The 20,522-nt window shown below is 46.0% G+C and overlaps 2 protein-coding genes across 7 annotated transcripts in view; one reads left to right on the top strand and one right to left on the bottom strand.

Moving 5' to 3' along the window:
• F9 (coagulation factor IX) overlaps nucleotides 1-2,672 on the top strand; it is a 150,199-nt gene extending 147,527 nt beyond the window's left edge. The window contains exons 7-8 of the mRNA XM_073641246.1: nucleotides 488-605; nucleotides 2,012-2,672. Coding sequence (XP_073497347.1) covers nucleotides 488-605; nucleotides 2,012-2,562 — 669 coding nt within the window. The 3' untranslated portion in view covers nucleotides 2,563-2,672. The remainder of the gene's footprint in view (nucleotides 1-487; nucleotides 606-2,011) is intronic.
• Nucleotides 1-20,522, bottom strand: part of MCF2 (MCF.2 cell line derived transforming sequence) — a 487,909-nt gene that overhangs the window by 253,538 nt on the left and 213,849 nt on the right. For 3 of the 6 annotated variants that reach the window (XM_073641247.1, XM_073641248.1, XM_073641249.1), the window contains exon 30: nucleotides 5,540-6,579. The exons of 1 other annotated variant lie outside the window; for it this stretch is intronic. In XM_073641247.1, coding sequence (XP_073497348.1) covers nucleotides 6,434-6,579 — 146 coding nt within the window. In that variant the 3' untranslated portion in view covers nucleotides 5,540-6,433. Of the gene's footprint in view, nucleotides 1-5,539; nucleotides 6,580-9,659; nucleotides 10,619-20,522 lie in introns of those variants that run through there. 2 more of the 6 variants (XM_073641252.1, XM_073641250.1) reach the window with 2 other exon arrangements.

Here is a 20,522-nt window from a genome sequence, read left to right as displayed (position 1 = left end):
ATTAGTTCCCTTCTTTACTACAGAATTGCTTAACAAATGGAGATGCTCTGTTTTTACATATGGAAATCCTATATCTGTGAACACGAGTCTGGTTCTTACATCTAGATGTATGCACTCATGCTATCTATATACACTATATTTGCATATCTACGGTAAGTAATTAAACACATAGAATCGCCTATTTCATCTGTGTACATGAAGATCCACACATTTATGGTATAAATTTATACTTATTTTTTTTATGACTGTTGGCCATGAATATGACATATTTTTCAAAATCATGTCGGCTAGTTTATGGGCTCCTGTATTTTTTGATAACCATGATGAAATAAACGTTAAGTCTGATGGGATCATCTCTGCATTGCTGGACTCTTTCTTGGTTCGGTATTGAAATGTCTGTGGATCCAAGCAGATGTACGTGGAAGCTTTGAGTCCCTCACACGCTATTGATGAGTCGATTATTGGTTCATGTTCAATTGTTTTATAGGTTCACATTGTCAACAAGGCCGGCGAAGGCTTCTGTGGTGGATCCATTGTGAATGAAAAATGGATAGTAACTGCAGCCCATTGCTTTCTCCTACATGGCGAATACAGTGTAGTTGCAGGTAAACTCCAATTTATATAATTAAAGAGATTGCATAGAAAAATAAATAAATGTATTTGCTTCCAAAAGCAGCACCACACCTCTCCACACATTGAATATAGTATTGCATCGCAGCCTTATTCACTTTGATGGAGCTAAGATATAATACTAGATAAAACTTGTGGACAGACAGAGGGTTGCTTTTGAAACAAAGCAATCATGTTTTGATCGCTCTCATCAATCCCATTAAAGAGGAACTTTTAACAATTTTTTAATTTCACTTTATTATACAGAGCAGAATAAAACATTATTTTTTACTTTGTTTTGTCTTTTTTTTCCATTTTGCCTCTCTGTTGCTGAGATATTAGCAATCAAAGTATTGGATTAACAAAAGTAAACTCATTCAGCATCAACGTGGGTATTAACAGACATTTTTCACTGCGGGGGTGTGTACTTCTTCTCCCTGTATGATGCTGACCAATTATAAGCAGGCAGCAGCACAGCAGAAAAAGAACACGCCCCTACAATCAGCATAATGAGACTTTCCCTGGAAGTTTTGCTTTCTGGGAAGTTTTAGAGAGAATTAGGTGAAGCCCGGGAGTTCTGTTAACTTTGTATATGTCAGATTTATTTTCTACCTCTGCACTCTTATGGTTATAGCAATGGTTCCATAAGTTCAATAACACAATTTTTTTTCATAAATCAATAGTGCCTATGAAAGTTTGTAATGCATCTTATTAGAAAAATATTGTTTTTTCCTCCTGCATTGATCATTAACTCTCAAAATTCTCAATCCATGGGTACAATCTGTATTTAATGAATACAGATATTCCCATTGCTGAGATAGGAGATGGCAGTTGGTGCCCATAAAGCTCTATGGAAAACTATCACTATCTTTCAAAAGAATTTGCAGCAGAATGTTTGTCTCTGCCCCTAGCTCCTCCTCTTTACCTTCTCCATTGAACTTTATGAGCACCAACTGACATCTCCTAGCTCAGTAACGGGAAAGTCTGTATTCACTGAATACAGATTTTACTCATGAAATAAGAGTGAAATATATGTCCAGGAAGAGAAATTAACTAATTAATCTAATAAGATATATTAAAAAAATGCTTATTTTACTGTGTACTATTGATTTATGAAATTAAAATTAAAACAATGATTACACTCTAGGTAAAACAACAAAGCTAATGACAGTATATTGGGTAATCAAGACCTGAGTGACAGCTGGCAACTCAAAGTAATACCTTGGGTTTATCATTATATGATCCCATTACAAGATATAGATGGCGCCGTTGAAAATTGTTAAACTGAAAATAACTTATTGTATTGATCTACTCCTACTACTTTTTTACAAAGGTGCTTTTACTATAGTGAAGGCATAACTGGTAATCAATAACCTTAGTCATCATTTTCTACTTTGAACAGGAGAGCATAACACAGAAGTTCAGGAGGGGACTGAGCAATATCTGAAAATAGCACGAGTTATCACACATTCAACCTACAATGCAACCAAGAATAAATACAATAATGACATAGCACTGGTAGAGCTGGCCGACCCCATCAAACTGAATGACTACGCCAGACCTATCTGCATCGGAAACAGAGATTTCACCGACCAACTAGTGAGAACAGTATCATACAGTTGGGTGACCGGCTGGGGGAATGTAAGATTTTTAGGAAGACAAGCCATAAAACTTCAGAAGCTCGCTGTGCCCTTCATTGACCGAGCTACCTGCAAGAAGTCAAGCCGATTCTTTGTTTCTACAAATATGTTCTGTGCTGGCTTTTCTGATGAAGAAAAAGATTCATGTCAGGGGGACAGTGGTGGTCCGCATTCCTCTGAATTTAGAAGTATTTGGTTTCTGACCGGTATTACTAGCTGGGGTGATAAATGTGCAGAAAAAGACAAATATGGAGTCTACACTCGAATTTCCCGATTCACTGACTGGATACTGAGTACTACAAAGCTTTCTTAATCCAGGCTTGGATATTTTCTTTTTATGACTTCAGCACTTCAGCTTATAAAATGATTCATCGTGAAATGTTTAATTTTAGCCAAGAAAATAAAAAAAAAAGTTAAAGAGTTGCTTGGATTATCGGCTAAATATTTTGCTGTAGGTAATCTCTCCTAAGCCGCGGCTACAGAACGAAATGTTAGCTGAGAGCTGCGAGCTTTGTTCTGTTTGACGAGAGAAATGTCATCATGGTATAACGAGAAATTGTTCTGAGTAAGACTTTGCATCGGATATTAATAGTATAGTAAAAGTGACAGTAATGTCAGGTCAACGATAACTTTAGGAGAATTTGTATCCAGCTCAATTCTTCAGTATAAGGTTAAGTAGGGTAAATACAATGAGAAAAGCCTTGATCTATACCTGACCCTTGTGATTTTAGCATAATTTTATAACATTGAACCAGACTTGCTGTCTGAAAAACTACCTAGAAATAGCAATTTTGTAAGTGGATCTGTCACCAGATTTGCAAGAAAACCTAAATGGATCTCATCAATTCTATCGCAACATTTTTGCGATAGGGTCTTTTAAAAACAGTTTCGACTGTTTGGCTTCTACAGCCTCTATAAATAACAGTACATAGCTGGTTGCAGAATAAGTTAAAGGGGTTATCCTGAGATTTTTTTTTTTCCTTGGGATAAGCCCTTATCAGCAGGTAATTGCTAACTACTTGCCTGTTCTAACCTGCCCAGGTCTCTCCCGGCTCCGAGCAAAAAAATTTTTTCCTTAATAAAGTGTATTTATATGGTTAAATCCCTTTTTGTACTGTCTTGGAGGTAATGCATATGGCTAGGAATTACTAGAATATATAGGGGTTTGCCCTTATTGGTTAATCTACTTCTTTCCTCCATTACTTTCTTTTTGGTTGTGCTGACTTCATAGGGATTACGGACCATATATCGTATGGTCGGGTTCTAGGTTTTTATAATTGCTAACTACTTGCCTATTCTAACCTGCCCTGTTCTCTCCCGGCTCCGAGCAGTCACACAACTGCTCCCACTTCCTGTGACATCACTTTGACAGAGCAGTTCCTTCTCTGGCGCTCTGCCCTCTTGAAAGGATGTCACTGCCGATGTCATGTCCGACTGAGCATTTCAGAGAAAAATATACCTGGTTGCAATTGAGCAACCAGGCTCTGAATCATGTTTCCTGTGATGTGGGCAGCATGAATTGCCTGACAGTTTCCCTTTAAGCACAGTTTCCATGCAATTATTGTATTTTCCCAGGTGTTTTGCATAATGATCAAGACTTTATGAAGTTTTATAAAATGGTGCACCATGTCTACTATCATATCCATGGAATGTACTATCCATGAATAGTCCAGGAGTCAATTTTTTTCACAAGTGAAAAAACCGGACCAAGTTTCATCAGCGATTTTGTTCATAGTTTCATCGGATTCTCATTAGTATGATCAGAGTTTCATCTGAGTTTGGTCCGAGTTTTTCTTGGATGAGAAAAACATAAGAAAAAAAAGTTCCTCCACCTTCTTCTGCTTACTGTAGCAGTCCGTGAATCCTAGACAGTACACGGGTGGCATCCGAGTGCTGACCGGTCCCATAGACTTGCATTGCCTATTTTGATCCCACATTCGAAATAATATCTGACAAGTCTCCACAATTTTGCACGGACTGGTCTGCAAAAAATGTTGTACATATGAACAGCCCCATGGTACGAGTTCTAACCGTGAAAAATGTGGATAGAATGTGTACGCAAAAAAAAGGATGTCTGAATGAGCCCTAATTTAACTTTTCTGAAGGTCCTGGACCTGCAATAGTCTATGGAAATCTAAATTAAACAAAATGGGTTTCATCTTTCCTTATGATTTGATTCATCAAAATGAGAGATTGAGGGAGGAGGCAGTATAAGATCTTGATAATGCAATATTGTATGTGATACATCTTTCCATCCTACAAGGCTTCAAAATCATTGCTGAAAATTCAGTTTGTCATGTCTCTGATCAAAACAGGCCATTATCTATCAAGTCTGATTGCTAAAACCATTAATGTTCATTTTTCAGGAAATTGCATGAATACGTGGTCTATCAACGAACACTGCGTACATTAGATTTGTTACGTAAAATCCTATATCGACCTATTCAGATGATTTTCTAGGACAGTATCATAGAAATTACAATTTATATTTGACCAAATTTCGTCTATTTCAAGTAATGCCTCTAAGGAAATGACTGGTATTTCCATGTATTTGTTCACAATGAGATAAAACTCAAGAAGATTCTGTACCCAGTTAGACAAATAACAAGCTCTGTATATTAGTGACTGTGTCATCTGTTCTTATGCTACTCTAATAAATTACAGAAATATTTTTCTTAAAATTGAATCTGAGCCTACTGAAGGACCTGCTGATGATCCAATTTATGAGGTGTATACTGTAGATTTCAGAAATGTGAAAAATAGGAAATAAACCAAGATATATCCAGAGCTGTACTTCAATCCCATAGGTGGCCACGTATAATTGTAGTAGGGTGCAACCAATAATTAGCCCCTTTAATTACAATCTTTACAACTGTGACATGTGATTACTGATTTGTGATCAATAATTCATTGTGTAACACAACATATCGATCCTAAAACTTTAGTAGATTATAGAATGGGTAAGATAGTATTTCACCATTGCAAATGTTTTATATATGCATTTGTAAGCACTTGATTATCAGCTGTTTTCTACTATATACAGGTGCTTCTCACTAAATTAGAATATCATCAAAAAGTTAATTTATTTCAGTTCTCAAATACAAAAAGTGAAACCCATATATTATATAGAGTCATTACAAACAGAGGGATCTATTTCATGTGTTTATTTCTGTTAATGTTGATGATTATGGCTTACAGCCAATGAAAACACAAAAGTCATTATCTCAGTAAATTAGAATACCTCATAACAAGAGCTTGAAAAATGTTTTTAAAATCTGAAATGTTGGCCTACTGAAATGTATGTTCAGTAAATGCTCTCAATACTTGGTCGGGCTCCTTTTGCATCAATTACTGCATCCATGCGGCAATGTGGCATGGAGGCGATCAGCCTGTGGCACTGCTGAGGTGTTATGGAAGCCCAGGTTGCTTTGATAGCAGCCTTCAGCTCGTCTGCATTGTTGGGTCTGGTGTCTCTCATCTTCCTCTTGACAATACCCCATAGATTCTTTATGGGGTTAAGGTCAGGCGAGTTTGCTGGCCAATCAAGCTCAGTGATACTGTTGTTTTTATACCAGGTATTGGTACTTTTGGCAGTGTGGACAGGTGCCAAGTCCTGCTGGAGAATGAAATTTCCATCTCCAAAAAGCAGAGGGAAGCCTGAAGTGCTGTAAAATTTCCTGGTAGACGGCAGCGCTGACTTTGGTCTTGATAAAACACAGTGGACCTAGACCAGCAGATGACATGGCTCCCCAAACCATCACTGATTGTGGAAACTTCACACTAGACCTCCAGCAGCTTGGATTGTGGCCTCTCCACTCTTCCTCCAGACTCTGGGACCTTGATTTCAAAATGAAATGCAAAATTTACTTTCCTCTGAAAACAATACCTTGGACCACTGAGCAACAGTTTAGGTCTTTTTCTCCTTGGCCCAGGTAAGATGCTTCTGGCGTTGTCTATTGGTCATGAGTGGCTTGACTCAAGGAATGCGACACTTGTAGCCCATGTCCTGGATACGTCTGTGTGTGGTGGCTCTTGAAGCAATGACTCCAGCAGCAGTCCACTCCTTGTGAACCTCTCCCAAATTTGTGAATGGCCTTTTCTTAACAATCCTTTCAAGGCTGCGGTTATCCCGGTTGCTTGTGCACCTTTTTCTACCACACTTTTTCCTTCCACTCAACTTTCCATTAATATGCTTGGATATAGCACTCTGTGAACAGCCAGCTTTTTTTAGCAAGGACCTTTTGTGGCTTACCCTCCTTGTGGAGTGTGTCAATGACTGCCTTCTGGACATCTGTCAAGTCAGTAGTCTTCCCCATGATTGTGGAGCCTACTGAAACAGAGTAAGGGACTTTTTTAAACACTTAGGAAGCCTTTCCAGGTGTTTTTTGTATATTATTCTAATTTACCTAGATAATGACTTTTGTGTTTTCATTGGCTATAAGACATAATCATCAACATTAACAGAAATAAACACTTGAAATAGATCACTCTGTTTGTAATGACTCTATATAATATATGAGTTTCACTTTTTGTGTTGAAGAACTGAAATAAATTAACTTTTTGATTATATTCTAATTTAGTGAGAAGCACTATTGCCAGGTTTAGGAGCTGCCTACATCAGAAAACTCAATTTTAAATACTATATTATGAAATTCTAAGTGAATTTATAGGGATCACTGGTCCAGGATCCTCATCTATCATCAAAGTGCACAATGTCTCTCTTGTTGGAGGACCCCACACACCCTTGTGTTACATGGGCAGCGGTATCATCTCAGTGGTAACTGTGAAGTTCCTCATTTCTCCTGAGGGGGCGTTGCAAGAAAACAGAGCTTCCCCACAGATTGTCGCTGATCACTGGGTCCCAGCAGCACGCCAGTATAATTGGTGGGAGACTGATCTAACAAAGAGGATTTATTGGTAGCCTTTACAAAGTAAAGTTCTAAGACTTCTCCTGTGCCATGTTATATAAACTCATCCCTCTGTTTGCCCTTTCCATTATCGGCTCCTAAGACCATGTGCACATGTTCAATAGAGAGTTTTTTACCTCAGTATTTGTAAGCCAAAATTAGGAGTGGAACAATCAGAGGAAAAGTATAATAGAAACACGTCAACAATTCTGTATTTTTCACCCACTCCTGGTTTTGGCTTACAAATACTGAGGTAAAAAATTAATCAAATACTCAATGTGTGCACGTGGCCTTATAATAATGAGAGCAAGTTTACTGAATATAATAATATCACATGGTGGCTCAGTGGTTGCAACGCTGAGGTCCTGCGTTCAAGTCCCACTGTGAGGGTGGTGAGTGTTCCACTCCTCTGACATCCCTGTGGTTTAGATGTATTTATACATGTGTTTTACTGAAATGTATTTAATAGTTTTCCTTCTGTGGCTGAAGTTCCTGTAGTTAATTGGGAAGACAGGGTTAACAGTAGGGCTGGCCCATATAGGGTAGGAGGATTGGGGATTGTTGGTTAGTTACAGGAAAAGGAAATCAGTTAAGGTTGAGAGAGAGACCGAACAGGACACCCTCATGAAAGAAGAAGATCATCACTGGATGTGTGTGGGAACCAGTGGCAAAGGAAGCAAGACTTATCAACAGCACTTCAGTGGCCACAAGGTTCCGCCCTCACACAGGCAAGTCAGGGGACCTACAGTGAGAGAATACAGGAAAGTCTTTAGAAGACTTAGTGGGAACGGTCCTAGTGCTGGACACACCAGAGAGCTGCAGTCAGTTAGACGGTGTCAGTGGGTTTGGATACAAATAGGAAGAAGACATTGGAAGTATCTCCTATATGTCTGTTCCCAGGAAAAGATTAGTCTGAGTGCAGAACCACGGTGAAACAGTAGTATTATAGAGGTCCTTTGCTTAAACTGTGAACTTTCAGCAACGTTCATCACAAGTAATGCGTCGTGGCCAGTAACCATTAAGCATGTGCCTCTGTCTGTTGCAGAAGTGAACAGCAAGTGTATTCCCTGCAATCCTTTGTATGCTGGTTGGTTAGTAAAATGGACTTTGTTTTTAACCAAATGTCTGGTTTCCTCATCTTGGGGATAAAGGGGTCCAGGGCCATGCAGACTGTGGCAGGGCTGAACATGAAGGGGTCCACTGCAACATCACCACATACACACACTGGAAACGTTTTTCTGTAGTGGGCCAAGGCGGGAAAAAGAGTCCCTCATCCGCCGCTACTGCCACAAGCCCCGTTACACCACCAAGGACAACATCTGCAAGGAGTTTGTATGTTCTCCACGTGTCTGCGTGGGTTTCGTCCAGGTTCTCTGGTTTCCTACCACACTTCAAATACATACTGATAGGGAATCTAGATTGTGAGCCCCAATGGGGGGAGTGAGGATGATGTCTGTAAAGCGCTGCAGAATTAATGACGCTATATAAGCAATGCAAAATAATAATAATCATAAAAAATAGATATATTAAACGTTAGATTACACATTGCTTGCTGCCCCAATAACCTCTGGGCTCTATAAAGTACAGTGCTCATACAATAGCTGTAGACCAAATAAACAATTTTCCACCTGACCCCGCACAAAGTGTGCATGTGTTTCAGTGGGGAGATGGTAGTTGCCGCCAGAAACTATAGGCAATTATTTATCTTCCCTGAGAACAAATAGAATGTGATCCTTCTTTCCCCATATCATCTGTTGGATCAGGCCCCCATACACATAACATAATCATCAGGTGGGACTTTACTCTCGTGTATGGGAACCTTTAGGGTATGTGCCCTTGGTGTCATTTAGACACCGGCGTACTCGCATCATTTTTTAAACAGAAGACACTTCAGGAAAATGCTGGCAGTGTTTTTCCTGAAGAATCTTCTTTGATGTCTTTCTGCCCTATTTTTGCAGTGGCTTTGCTGCTGCTTTTTTCACGTTTCATATATGAAGAAGGGTCGGGGTATTTTTTAGTTACTTCATGACTTTCGAAGCCTGAAACAGTTAAAGTGAAAAAAGACAGAACATGTGCATAGCAAGTTGTTTTGACATTGCTATACATATAGTCATTCTCTTTGGCATTTATTTTAGTGCTTTTTCAGGTGGGTTCTAGGCAGAATCCACCTGAAAAATCCATTGTGTGCACAGACCCTAAAGAGTGCAGATGTGGCCTTTTTTCACTTTTCTTTAACTGCTATGGGCTTTGAGGCCTTGAAACAGCTAAAAGAAGTGACCTGACCTTTCTTCAGGCAGCATCCACTTCGAAGCCATCCACTTCGAAGCCGATTGCAAAATTGCTGCAAAAACAGTCAAACAAGAAGCTTCAGGAAAAACATCTGCTTCAAAAATTATGCGGGTACATCGGCATCTAAAGGATGCCATACCCTAAAGGTTTCCATGTACAAGAGTAAAATCAGATGAACCCGCTTGATAACTTTCTTATGTGTATGGGGATCTCCTCCAACAGATGATCTTGTGGAAAGAAGGATTAGGCAGGTTGGTTTATGACTGTTCTTGCTACTATGTTAGGAGTACCTTGTGCTGGCTATCCTCCAGAATAACACAAGAACGTCAGCACCCTTAAGAAAGATGAAGATATATGTCCCAATGTAATCAGAGCATCGGGTTAATATGTAGATCAATAGTTTAAGTGTACCTTAATCAGAAAAATAAGGCTTTAAAAAGAAAAATAATTGCTGAATATTGCTTTGTTATCTTTGTGAGTATGACAAGGATACTTTTCTCCTCCTTTTGGTGGATCGTGTTCTTACGAGATTCTATCAATTCTGCTATACAGGTATACAGGACCATGCGATTACTGCTTCATTTGTTTTATGTTAGGGAAGAACAAGATTCTTTATTGCAGTTTGTCACATTACACCATAAAGCAGGTAGTGGCAACAATGTCGAATGTTCAAGATCAACCTGTCCAGTCCATAGAAAGAAGGCCAACTTCAAGCTGCGGTCTCCACGAGAAGCCTCATCAAGACACGTAAAGCCAAGGTGAATAAAGTGCAGACGTTTTACTCGAAAACGGTAAAACATGTATAAAGCTTGGAATGGATTTTCTACAAATGTCAGCGCTTCCATATTTACATTAAGTTAAAAACATTTCATTAGCCAAGATGAAAAATAAGGTAATGATGATACTAAGGAGCATAGTAAAAATGGAATATTCCAATGTACAACAACCTTCTTACAAAATGAGGTTCTTAAAAGTGTCCTTTGTCCACGTGAAAAAGGTGTCTGAGCTGTAGAGGATGGTCACTGACGATGTTGCAGGATAAGATTGGATGTGATATTAACATGTAACAGTGCGTCTGACAACAGTGCTCCAGCAACATCCATGGATCAGAGCTGCATAGTCACAGGGTGCTTCAAGGGGAGCTCAACTTCCTTGTGCTACAGAAAGCAGCATCTGGAAAAAAGGACCAAAGGTGAAAGGTGTATACGAGTTTTGTTATCATTTTAGTCTTCATCACTTGAACCATTGATCTGCCCATGGTGAGTGATATTATCTCCATTATATATGGACCCGAGAACCATTAGAAATGTAATATTCTACTACAATGTGCTACATATACAACTGACTAGAACTGAGGCACTGAGTATATTGCTTACATATCAGAAACCAAATCCCATAAATCAGACCCATTGGGCTCCTTGCCTGTTCCGGTGCGGGCGTCTTGCACCACGCAGTCGCTCTACGCCTGGCGTCTCCCTTTCACCGGTATCTGCATCCCAATGAGCTCCCTATTCACCATTGAGGCTGTGTGTCTGATAGCGCAGCAGGTGCAATGACATCACTACATTGCGCCAGCTGTGTCTCAGTACACAGTGCAGAGTGGAGCAGCATGGAAGCAGGGTTAGGTGACTAGATTTATTCATTTTTTTTTTTATTGACATTACATTTTGGGAAAATGTGTGGACATAATACTGAGCATGAGAGCTGTGTGGGGACATAATACTGTGAAAGGGGGCTGTGTGGGGACCTAATACTGTGCAAGGGGGCTGTGTGAGGACATAATACTGTGCAACGGGTCTGTGTGGAGACATAATACTGTGCAAGGGGGCTGTGTGAGGACATAATACTGTGCAACAGGTCTGTGTGGAGACATAATACTGTACAATGAGTCTGTGTGGGGACATAGTACTGTGCAAGGGAGTGGTGTGGGGACATAATACTGTGCAAGGGGGCTGTGTGGGTACCTAATTGTAGCATCGGCGTCTCTGCCCCGTACTAGGCAGAGACGCCGTCCCTCTCACCTCCCCGCTCCTGGCGCGGCGTACTCCAGCGCTTCTCTCCCCGCTGCTTCCGGCACGCGCTCCTTCCCCGGCAGTGTGCTTAGGGCGCGCACGCGCGCGCTCCCCCTCTCTTAAAGGGACCGCGCGCGCCGTCCTAAGGAGTCCCCGGCCAATTGCCGGAGGACCTCCCATATATAAGGCACCTCCTCCAAAATGGAGGTGCCCGAGCAATGTTGTTGCAAAGCCTTTCAACTCTGCTTCAGCCCACAGGTCCCGTTACCAGTTACCTGCCAGTTACCTGCCAGTCACCTGCCAGTCACCTGCCAGATTCCTGCCTGTTACTTATCTATCTGCGGTCCGACAGTCTGCCTACCAGCCCTGCCAGTCTGTCTATGGATCAGTCTGCCCGCTCACCTGGGAGCGCTCACCTGCTACCTGCCTGCTAGCCTACCTGGAGGCTCCACCGTCACGTGCTGTGACCACCAGCCTGTCCAGAGACTCTTGCCCGCTCACCGGGGAGCGCTCACCTGCTACCTGCCTGCTAGCCTACCTGGAGGCTCCGCCGTCACGTGCTGTGACCACCTGCCTGTCCAGAGACTCTTGTCCGCTCACCTAGGAGCGTCCACCTGCTACCTGCCTGCTAGCCTACCTGGAGGCTCTGCCGTCACTTGCCGTGACCACCCGCCTGTCAAGAGACTGTCCCCGTCACTTGCCGTGACCTCCTGCCCTTCTACCCAGAGACCGTCCCCGTCACTTGCCGTGACCTCCTGCCCTTCTACCCAGAGACTGTCCCCGTCACTTGCCGTGACTACCTGCCTGTCTTTCCTGGGAGCCACCCGCTTCCTTACAAGGACTGCCCCCTTGTATAGTTGCTCAGAGGTTCCACCTCCCAGACACGTTACAGTTTGCTCGGGCCATGGAACCCGGTGGCCGCCAGATCTCCGACCTGCACCAGGAAGTCTTACGTCAGAAAACTCAGCAGGCAGGAGGTGGTACTGTCCTATCTACGGTCCGTTAACTCTCGTCTAGGCGCATTGTGTGACTCGTCTATGTCTACCTCTGGTCCAGCCGTGCCCATTCCTGCGGTACCGCAATCCAGTCACTTCATGGTACCCGACTATGGACCTCGGCTTCTGGCACCTCCACGCTTTGCCGGCGAACCTACTTTAGCTCGGGGTTTCATAAACCAGTGCACCCTGCACTTTGAGCTATTGGCATACCAGTTCATCTCCGACCGGGCCAAGGTGGCCTTCATCATGTCCCATCTCACTGGGGAGGCACTGGCATTGCTAAATCCCCTGTGGGAGAGAGGGGATCCCCTGGTGTCCGATCTGCCGTCTTTCCTCGCTGCTTTCCGGAAAGTCTTCGATGAACCTGGACGGAAAACCTCTTCTGCCTCCTCTCTGCTACGTCTCCGCCAAGGGAGTCTCACCGTGGGCCAATATACCATTCGGTTCCGCACCCTCGCTTCTGAGCTTGCCTGGGAAAATGAGGCTCTGGTGTCCGTCTTCTGGGAGGGTCTTTCCGGTCGGATTAAGGACGAGTTAGCTGGTCGGGACATTCCTACCACTCTGGATGACCTGGTGTCACTAGCTACCCGGATTGGCATCCGGTTCCAAGAACGTGCCAAAGAGACTGCCTGGGAGAAAGACTTTTCTTGCTCTGCTCCTACTTCCCTGAGACCTGCCTCTCAACCAGTCACTCCGCGGGCACTCTCGCCTGAACCTATGCAGATCGACCAGACCAAGATGGTCAGATCTCGCCAAGAATCTCGCCGAGCCGAGGGAAGCTGTTTCTATTGTGGCAGTATGGAGCACTTCATCCGTTCCTGTCCAGAAAAGCCGGGAAACGCCAGTGTCTAGGACCGCTCGGAGAGGTCGTCCTAGACAAAAGTAAGCCCTCTCCGTCTCTGACTTTACCGGTCTCTATTGCTTGGGGAGAAAACCGTCACTTTGAACTTGCCCACCTGGATTCTGGAGCTGCTGGAAACCTCATCTCCCAGTCTCTGGTAGAGAGATACCGTATTCCCACCAAGTCCCTGGCTGAACCATTGTCAGTCGCCTCCGTGGATGGAAGACTTCTCTCGGAGACCATCCTGCTCTTCACAGAACCCATAACCCTGCAGGTGGGAATGCTGCACTCTGAGGAAATCTCATTCCATGTGTTGTCCGGACTTTCTCACTCCCTGCTGCTAGGTCTACCTTGGCTCCAGACACACGAACCGGTATTGAACTGGCGATCCGGTGAAGTACTCCGATGGGGTCCAGACTGCCATAGGACCTGCCTGGTTCCGGTCCGCCCAGCTCGCCCTCCGCCTACTCCAGCTAATTTACCAGGTCTCCAGGCTCCTTACTGGCCCTATGCGGACGTCTTCGGTAAGAAGGAAGCAGAGACGTTGTCACCCCATAGGCCATATGACTGCCCGATCGACCTGGTACCTGGCACCACTCCTCCCCATGGGCGTATCTACCCGTTGTCTGCAGCCGAGACCCGGGCCATGTCTGAGTACATTGAAGAGAATCTGGCTAGGGGATTTATCCGAAAATCTACCTCCCCGGCTGGAGCCGGATTCTTCTTTGTCAAAAAGAAAGACGGCTCGCTACGTCCCTGTATTGACTACAGAGGACTCAATCTCATTACAGTAAAAAACAAATAACCCCTGCCGCTCATCTCCGAATTGTTTGACCGTCTCAAGGGCGCCAGGATCTTCTCCAAGCTGGATCTACGAGGAGCATATAACCTGGTCCGTATCCGTCAAGGAGACGAGTGGAAGACGGCATTCAATTCCCGGGACGGTCACTATGAGTACCTAGTGATGCCCTTCGGTCTCTGTAATGCTCCCGCTGTCTTTCAAGAACTAGTCAACGACATCTTCCGTAACCTCCTGTACTCCTGCGTAGTGGTATACCTGGACGATATCTTGGTCTTCTCTCCGGATCTCCCCACACACCGAAGGGATGTTCGTCAGGTCCTGCTTAGGCTTCGGCAGAACCACCTCTATGCCAAATACGAGAAGTGCCTCTTCGACCAGACCTCCCTACCGTTCTTGGGCTATGTCATCTCCCAGACAGGTCTGCAAATGGATCCCGAGAAGCTCTCTTCCGTTCTAAAATGGCCTCGTCCTGAAGGTTTGAAGGCGATACAGCGATTCCTGGGTTTCGCTAATTACTATCGTCTTTTCATCCCACACTTCTCGTCTCGGACTGCTCCCATATCTGCACTTACCTGTAAGGGGGCTAATCCCAGGACATGGTCACCTGAAGCCGAGGAGGCCTTCCTTTCCTTAAAGAAAGCCTTCGCCTCTGCTCCCGTCCTGCACCGTCCGGACTGTAATAAACAATTCTACCTGGAGGTTGATGCCTCCTCCTCCGGAGCCGGAGCGGTACTCACCCAAAAATCTTCTACCGGGAGAATGGTAACCTGCTTCTTCTTCTCCAAAATCTTCTCCTCGTCTGAGCGCAACTACTCCATAGGAGACCGTGAATTGTTAGCCATCAAATTGGCACTGGGGGAGTGGCGCTATCTGCTTGAGGGGGCTCTCTACCCGGTAATTATCTACACGGATCACAAAAACCTGGCATATCTCCAAAATGCCCAGAGACTCAATCCTCGCCAGGCCCGGTGGTCGTTGTTTTTTGCCCACTTCGACTTCATTCTTCATTTCCGTCCGGCGGACAAGAACATCAAAGCTGATGCCTTGTCCCGGTCCTTCCTGTCCTCCGATCAAGAGGAGGAGCCTACGCACATCATCGACTCCTCCAAGGTGATGAATGTGGCCCCCTTGAATCTGACTCGTCTCCCTCCCGGTAAGACGTTTGTAGCTGTACCAGATCGGGAGAGGGTTCTTCGCTGGGGACATTCTTCTAAACTAGCTGGCCATGCTGGCCAAAAGAAGACCTTCCAACTCATTACCCGGCATTACTGGTGGCCTACCATGCGTAAGGACGTGGTAGACTTCGTCGCGGCCTGCTCATTCTGTGCCCGTAACAAAGTTCCCAGACATCTACCAGCCGGCCATCTCCTGCCCCTTCCCGTACCTGCTGCTCCTTGGCAGCACATTGCTATGGACTTTATCACCGATCTTCCTATTTCTGCCGGTTGTACAGTCATTTGGGTTGTCGCTGACCGCTTTTCTAAGATGGCCCACTTCATTCCCCTGCCTGGTCTCCCATCTGCACCCGAGCTGGCTAAAGACTTTATCTGCCATATCTTCCGTCTCCATGGCCTGCCCCTCCACATCGTGTCGGATCGTGGGGTTCAGTTCACCTCACGCTTCTGGAGAGCCACATGTAAGCTGCTAGACATCACCCTGGACTTCTCCTCCGCTTACCACCCACAGTCCAATGGTCAAGTGGAGCGGATCAATCAGATCCTGACAAGTTACCTCCGGCCCTTCGTTAATGCACACCATTCGGACTGGGTGGATCTCCTACCATGGGCCGAGTTCTCTTACAATAACCATGAGAGCGAATCCTCTTCCACATCCCCGTTCTTTATAGTCAGTGGCCAACATCCCCGGATTCCACTTCCTGTCTCCGTTTCTGTGGACAACCCTGCTGCGGAGTCTCTTGTCAGCGAATTTTCTACTATTTGGGAGAGTACCAGGTCCGCTCTTCTTCTGTCCTCTGAGCGGATGAAGAGATATGCTGATAAGAGACGTCTGGATCTGCCTCAATTCCGTCCGGGAGACAAGGTTTGGCTCTCGTCCAAACATGTGCGGCTCAAAGTACCCTCCTTCAAGTTGGGCCCTTGATTCATCGGTCCCTTCGAAGTTCTCAGGCAAATTAACCCTGTGGCCTACGATTCCCAACTCCTTCCACGTATCTCTCCTCAAACCCGTTGTCTTTAACTCTTTTTCCAATAATCCAGGTGCCCCTCCTGCTCCGGTTTCCGCTGATGACGTCTTTGAGGTAGAGAGTATTCTAGCCTCCAAGAGGGTAAGAGGAAAGACCTTTTTTCTGGTAGATTAGAGGGGGTTTGGTCCTGAGGAGAGAACTTGGGAACCCAGGGAGAACATCAACGCCCCGCTTCTCCTTGAAAAATTTCTTTCTGGCCAAAAAAAGAGGGGGCCTAAAGGGGGGGGTACTGTAGCATAAGCGTCTCTGCCCCGTACTAGGCAGAGACGCCGTCCCTCTCACCTCCCCGCTCCTGGCGCGGCGTCCTCCAGCGCTTCTCTCCCCGCTGCTTCCGGCACGCGCTCCATCCCCGGCAATGTGCTTAGGGCGCGCGCGAGCGCTCCCCCTCTCTTAAAGGGACCGCGCGCGCCGTCCTAAGGAGTCCCCGGCCAATTGCCGGAGGACCTCCCATATATAAGGCACCTCCTCCAAAATGGAGGTGCCCGAGCAATGTTGTTGCAAAGCCTTTCAACTCTGCTTCAGCCCACAGGTCCCGTTACCAGTTACCTGCCAGTTACCTGCCAGTCACCTGCCAGATTCCTGCCTGTTACTTATCTATCTGCGGTCCGACAGTCTGCCTACCAGCCCTGCCAGTCTGTCTATGGATCAGTCTGCCCGCTCACCTGGGAGCGCTCACCTGCTACCTGCCTGCTAGCCTACCTGGAGGCTCCGCCGTCACGTGCTGTGACCACCAGCCTGTCCAGAGACTCTTGCCCGCTCACCTGGGAGCGCTCACCTGCTACCTGCCTGCTAGCCTACCTGGAGGCTCCGCCGTCACGTGCTGTGACCACCTGCCTGTCCAGAGACTCTTGCCCGCTCACCTGGGAGCGCTCACCTGCTACCTGCCTGCTAGCCTACCTGGAGGCTCCGCCGTCACGTGCTGTGACCACCTGCCTGTCCAGAGACTCTTGTCCGCTCACCTAGGAGCGTCCACCTGCTACCTGCCTGCTAGCCTACCTGGAGGCTCTGCCGTCACTTGCCGTGACCACCCGCCTGTCAAGAGACTGTCCCCGTCACTTGCCGTGACCTCCTGCCCTTCTACCCAGAGACCTTCCCCGTCACTTGCCGTGACCTCCTGCCCTTCTACCCAGAGACTGTCCCCGTCACTTGCCGTGACTACCTGCCCGCCTTCCCTGGGAGCCACCCGCTTCCTTACAAGGACTGCCCCCTTGTATAGTTGCTCAGAGGTTCCACCTCCCAGACACGTTACACTAATACTGTGCAAGGGGGCAGTGTGAGGACATAATATTGTGCAAGGGGGCTGTGTGGGGACATAATACTGTGCAAGGGAGCGGTGTGGACATAATACTGTGCAAGGGAGCGGTGTGGGGACATAATACTGTGAAAGGGGGCTGTGTGGGGACCTAATACTGTGCAAGGGGGCTGTGTGAGGACATAATACTGTGCAACAGGTCTGTGTGGAGACATAATACTGTGCAATGGATCTGTGTGGGGACATAATACTGTGCAATGGGTCTGTGTGGGGACATAGTACTGTGCAAGGGAGCGGTGTGGGGACATAATACTGTGCAAGGGGGCTGTGTGGGGACCTAATACTGTGCAAGGGGGCTGTGTGAGGACATAATATTGTGTAAGGGTGCTGTGTGGGGACATAACACTGTGTAACGGGTCTGTGTGGGGACATAATACTGTTCAAGGGAGCGGTGTGGGGACATAATACTGTGCAAGGGGTTTGTGTAGGGACATAATACATTACTAGGGGGTTGTGTGGGGACATAATACTGTGCAATGGGGCTGTGTGGGGACATAATACTGGGCAAGGGGGCTGTGTGGGGACCTAATGCTGTGCAAGGGAGCTGTGTGGGGACCTAATACTGTGCAAAGGGTCTGTGTAGGGACATAATACTGTGCAAGGGAGCAGTGTGGGGTCATAATATTGTGCAAGGGGGCTGTGTGGGTACCTAATGCTGTGCAAGGGGGCTGTATGGGTACATAATACTGTGTAAGATGGCTGTTTGGAGACATAATACTGGGTAAGAGAGCTGTGTGGGGACCTAATACTGTGCAAGAAGGCTCTATGGGGATATAATACTGTGCAAGGGGGCTGTGTGGGGACCTAATACTGTGCAAGGGGGCTGTGTGAGGACATAATATTGTGCAAGGGGGCTGTGTGGGGACATAATACTGTGTAACGGGTCTGTGTGGGGACATGATACTGTGCAAGGGAGCGGTGTGGGGATATAATACTGTGCAAGGGAGCGGTGTGGGGACATAATACTGTGCAAGGGGGCTGTGTAGGGACATAATACATTACTAGGGGGCTGTGTGGGGACATAATACTGTGCAATGGGGCTGTGTGGGGACATAATACTGGGCAAGGGGGCTGTGTGGGGACCTAATGCTGTGCAAGGGAGATGTGTGGGGACCTAATACTGGGCAACGGGTCAGTGTAGTGACATAATACTGTGCAAGGGAGCGGTGTAGGGACATAATATTGTGCAAGGGGGCTGTGTGGGGACATAATACTAGCCAAGGGGGCTGTGTGGGTACCTAATGCTGTGCAAGGGGGCTGTATGGGGACATAATACTGTGTAAGAAGGCTGTTTGGAGACATAATACCGGGTAAAAGAGCTGTGTGGGGACCTAATACTGTGCAAGAAGGCTCTATGGGGATATAATACTGTGCAAGAGGGCTCTATGGGGTCCTAATACTCTGCAAGGGGGCTGTGTGGGGACATAATACTGTGTAAGGGGGCTGTGTGGGGGCATATACTGTGCAAGGGAGCGGCATGGGGACCAAATACTGTGCAACGGGTCTGTGTGGGGACATAATACTGTTCAAGGGAGCGGTGTAGGGACATAATACTGGGCAAGGGGCTGTGTGGGTACCTTATGCTGTGAAATGGGGCTGTATGAGGACCTAATACTGTGCAAGGGGGCGATGTGGGGACATAATACTGTACAAGGGGGCTGTATTGGGACATAATACTGTGTAAGAAGACTGTTTGGAGACATAATACTGGGTAAGAGAGCTGTGTGGGAACCTAATACTGTGCAACGGGTCTGTGTGGGGACATAATACTGGGAAGGAGCTGTGTGGGGACCTAATACTGTGCAACGGGCCTGTGTGGGGATATAATACTGTGCAAGGGAGGAGTGTAGGGACATAATACTGGTCAAGGTGCTGTGTGGCTACCTAATGCTGTGAAAGGGGTCTATATGAGGACCTAATGCTATGCAAGGGGGCAGTGTGGGGACATAATACTGTACAAGGGGGCTGTAATACTGTGTAAGAAGGCTGTTTGGAGACATAATACTGGGTAAGAGAGCTGTGTGGGGACCTAATACTGTGCAAGAACTCTGTATAGGGATATAATACTGTGTAAGAGGGCTCTATGGGGTCATAATACTCTGCAAGGGGGCTGTGTGGGGATATAATACTGTGTAAGGGGGCTGTGTGGGGACAAAATACTGTGTAGGAGAGCTGTGTGGAGACATAATACTGTGCAAGAAGGCTGTATGGGGACATAATACTGTGTAAGAGGGCTGTGTGGGGACACAATACTCTGAAAGGGGGCTGTGTGGGGACATAATACTCTGCAAGGGGGCTGTGTGGGGACATAATACTGAGTAAGGGGGCTGTGTGGGGACATAAAACTGTGCAATGGAAGGGGCTGTATAGGGACATAATACTGTGTAAGAGAGCTGTGTGGGGACATAAAATTGTGTAAAAGGGTTGTGTGCGTCGCCTATGCAGATGGATAGTCTGGAATTCATAAAGTCATCAGAACAATACTGTGCATGCACCACCCCAGGAATGGAAGTGCCTGTGTGAGATGTCGGCTAGGGGAAGCAGGTCACGGAGAAGAATGACCCGGTAGGAACGGCTGGCGCCGAGAGGAAAGAGGGGCCGGAGAGCTGTTAGTCCAGACCTGCAGTTGCGAGCTCATTTAAATAAGAATTTGCCAATAGATTGCAAGACATGGGAGGCATGGATTTTTAATATAAAGGTATGGAAGTAATCATCATTACTGGTATTTTACTGTAATGATGTTACTTTGTGGTCTAAAAATCTGTTGATAGATCCCCTTTAAATTACACTGGAAATACAGTGTGAATAGACCTTTACGGTATATACTGAAAAGAGTAGAGGGCTATTGAATATAGAACCTATGCAGGCATGGAGACAGGATCAGATGGTCCTAACAGATGACTCAGTTA

Source organism: Phyllobates terribilis, unplaced genomic scaffold, assembly GCF_046119375.1.
Source record: "Phyllobates terribilis strain yellow unplaced genomic scaffold, ASM4611937v1 Scaffold_7__3_contigs__length_470593459, whole genome shotgun sequence".
Classification (NCBI taxonomy): Eukaryota; Metazoa; Chordata; class Amphibia; order Anura; family Dendrobatidae; genus Phyllobates; species Phyllobates terribilis.
Note: the sequence above shows the minus strand (reverse complement) of the source record. Positions and strands in the feature narration are given on the sequence as shown.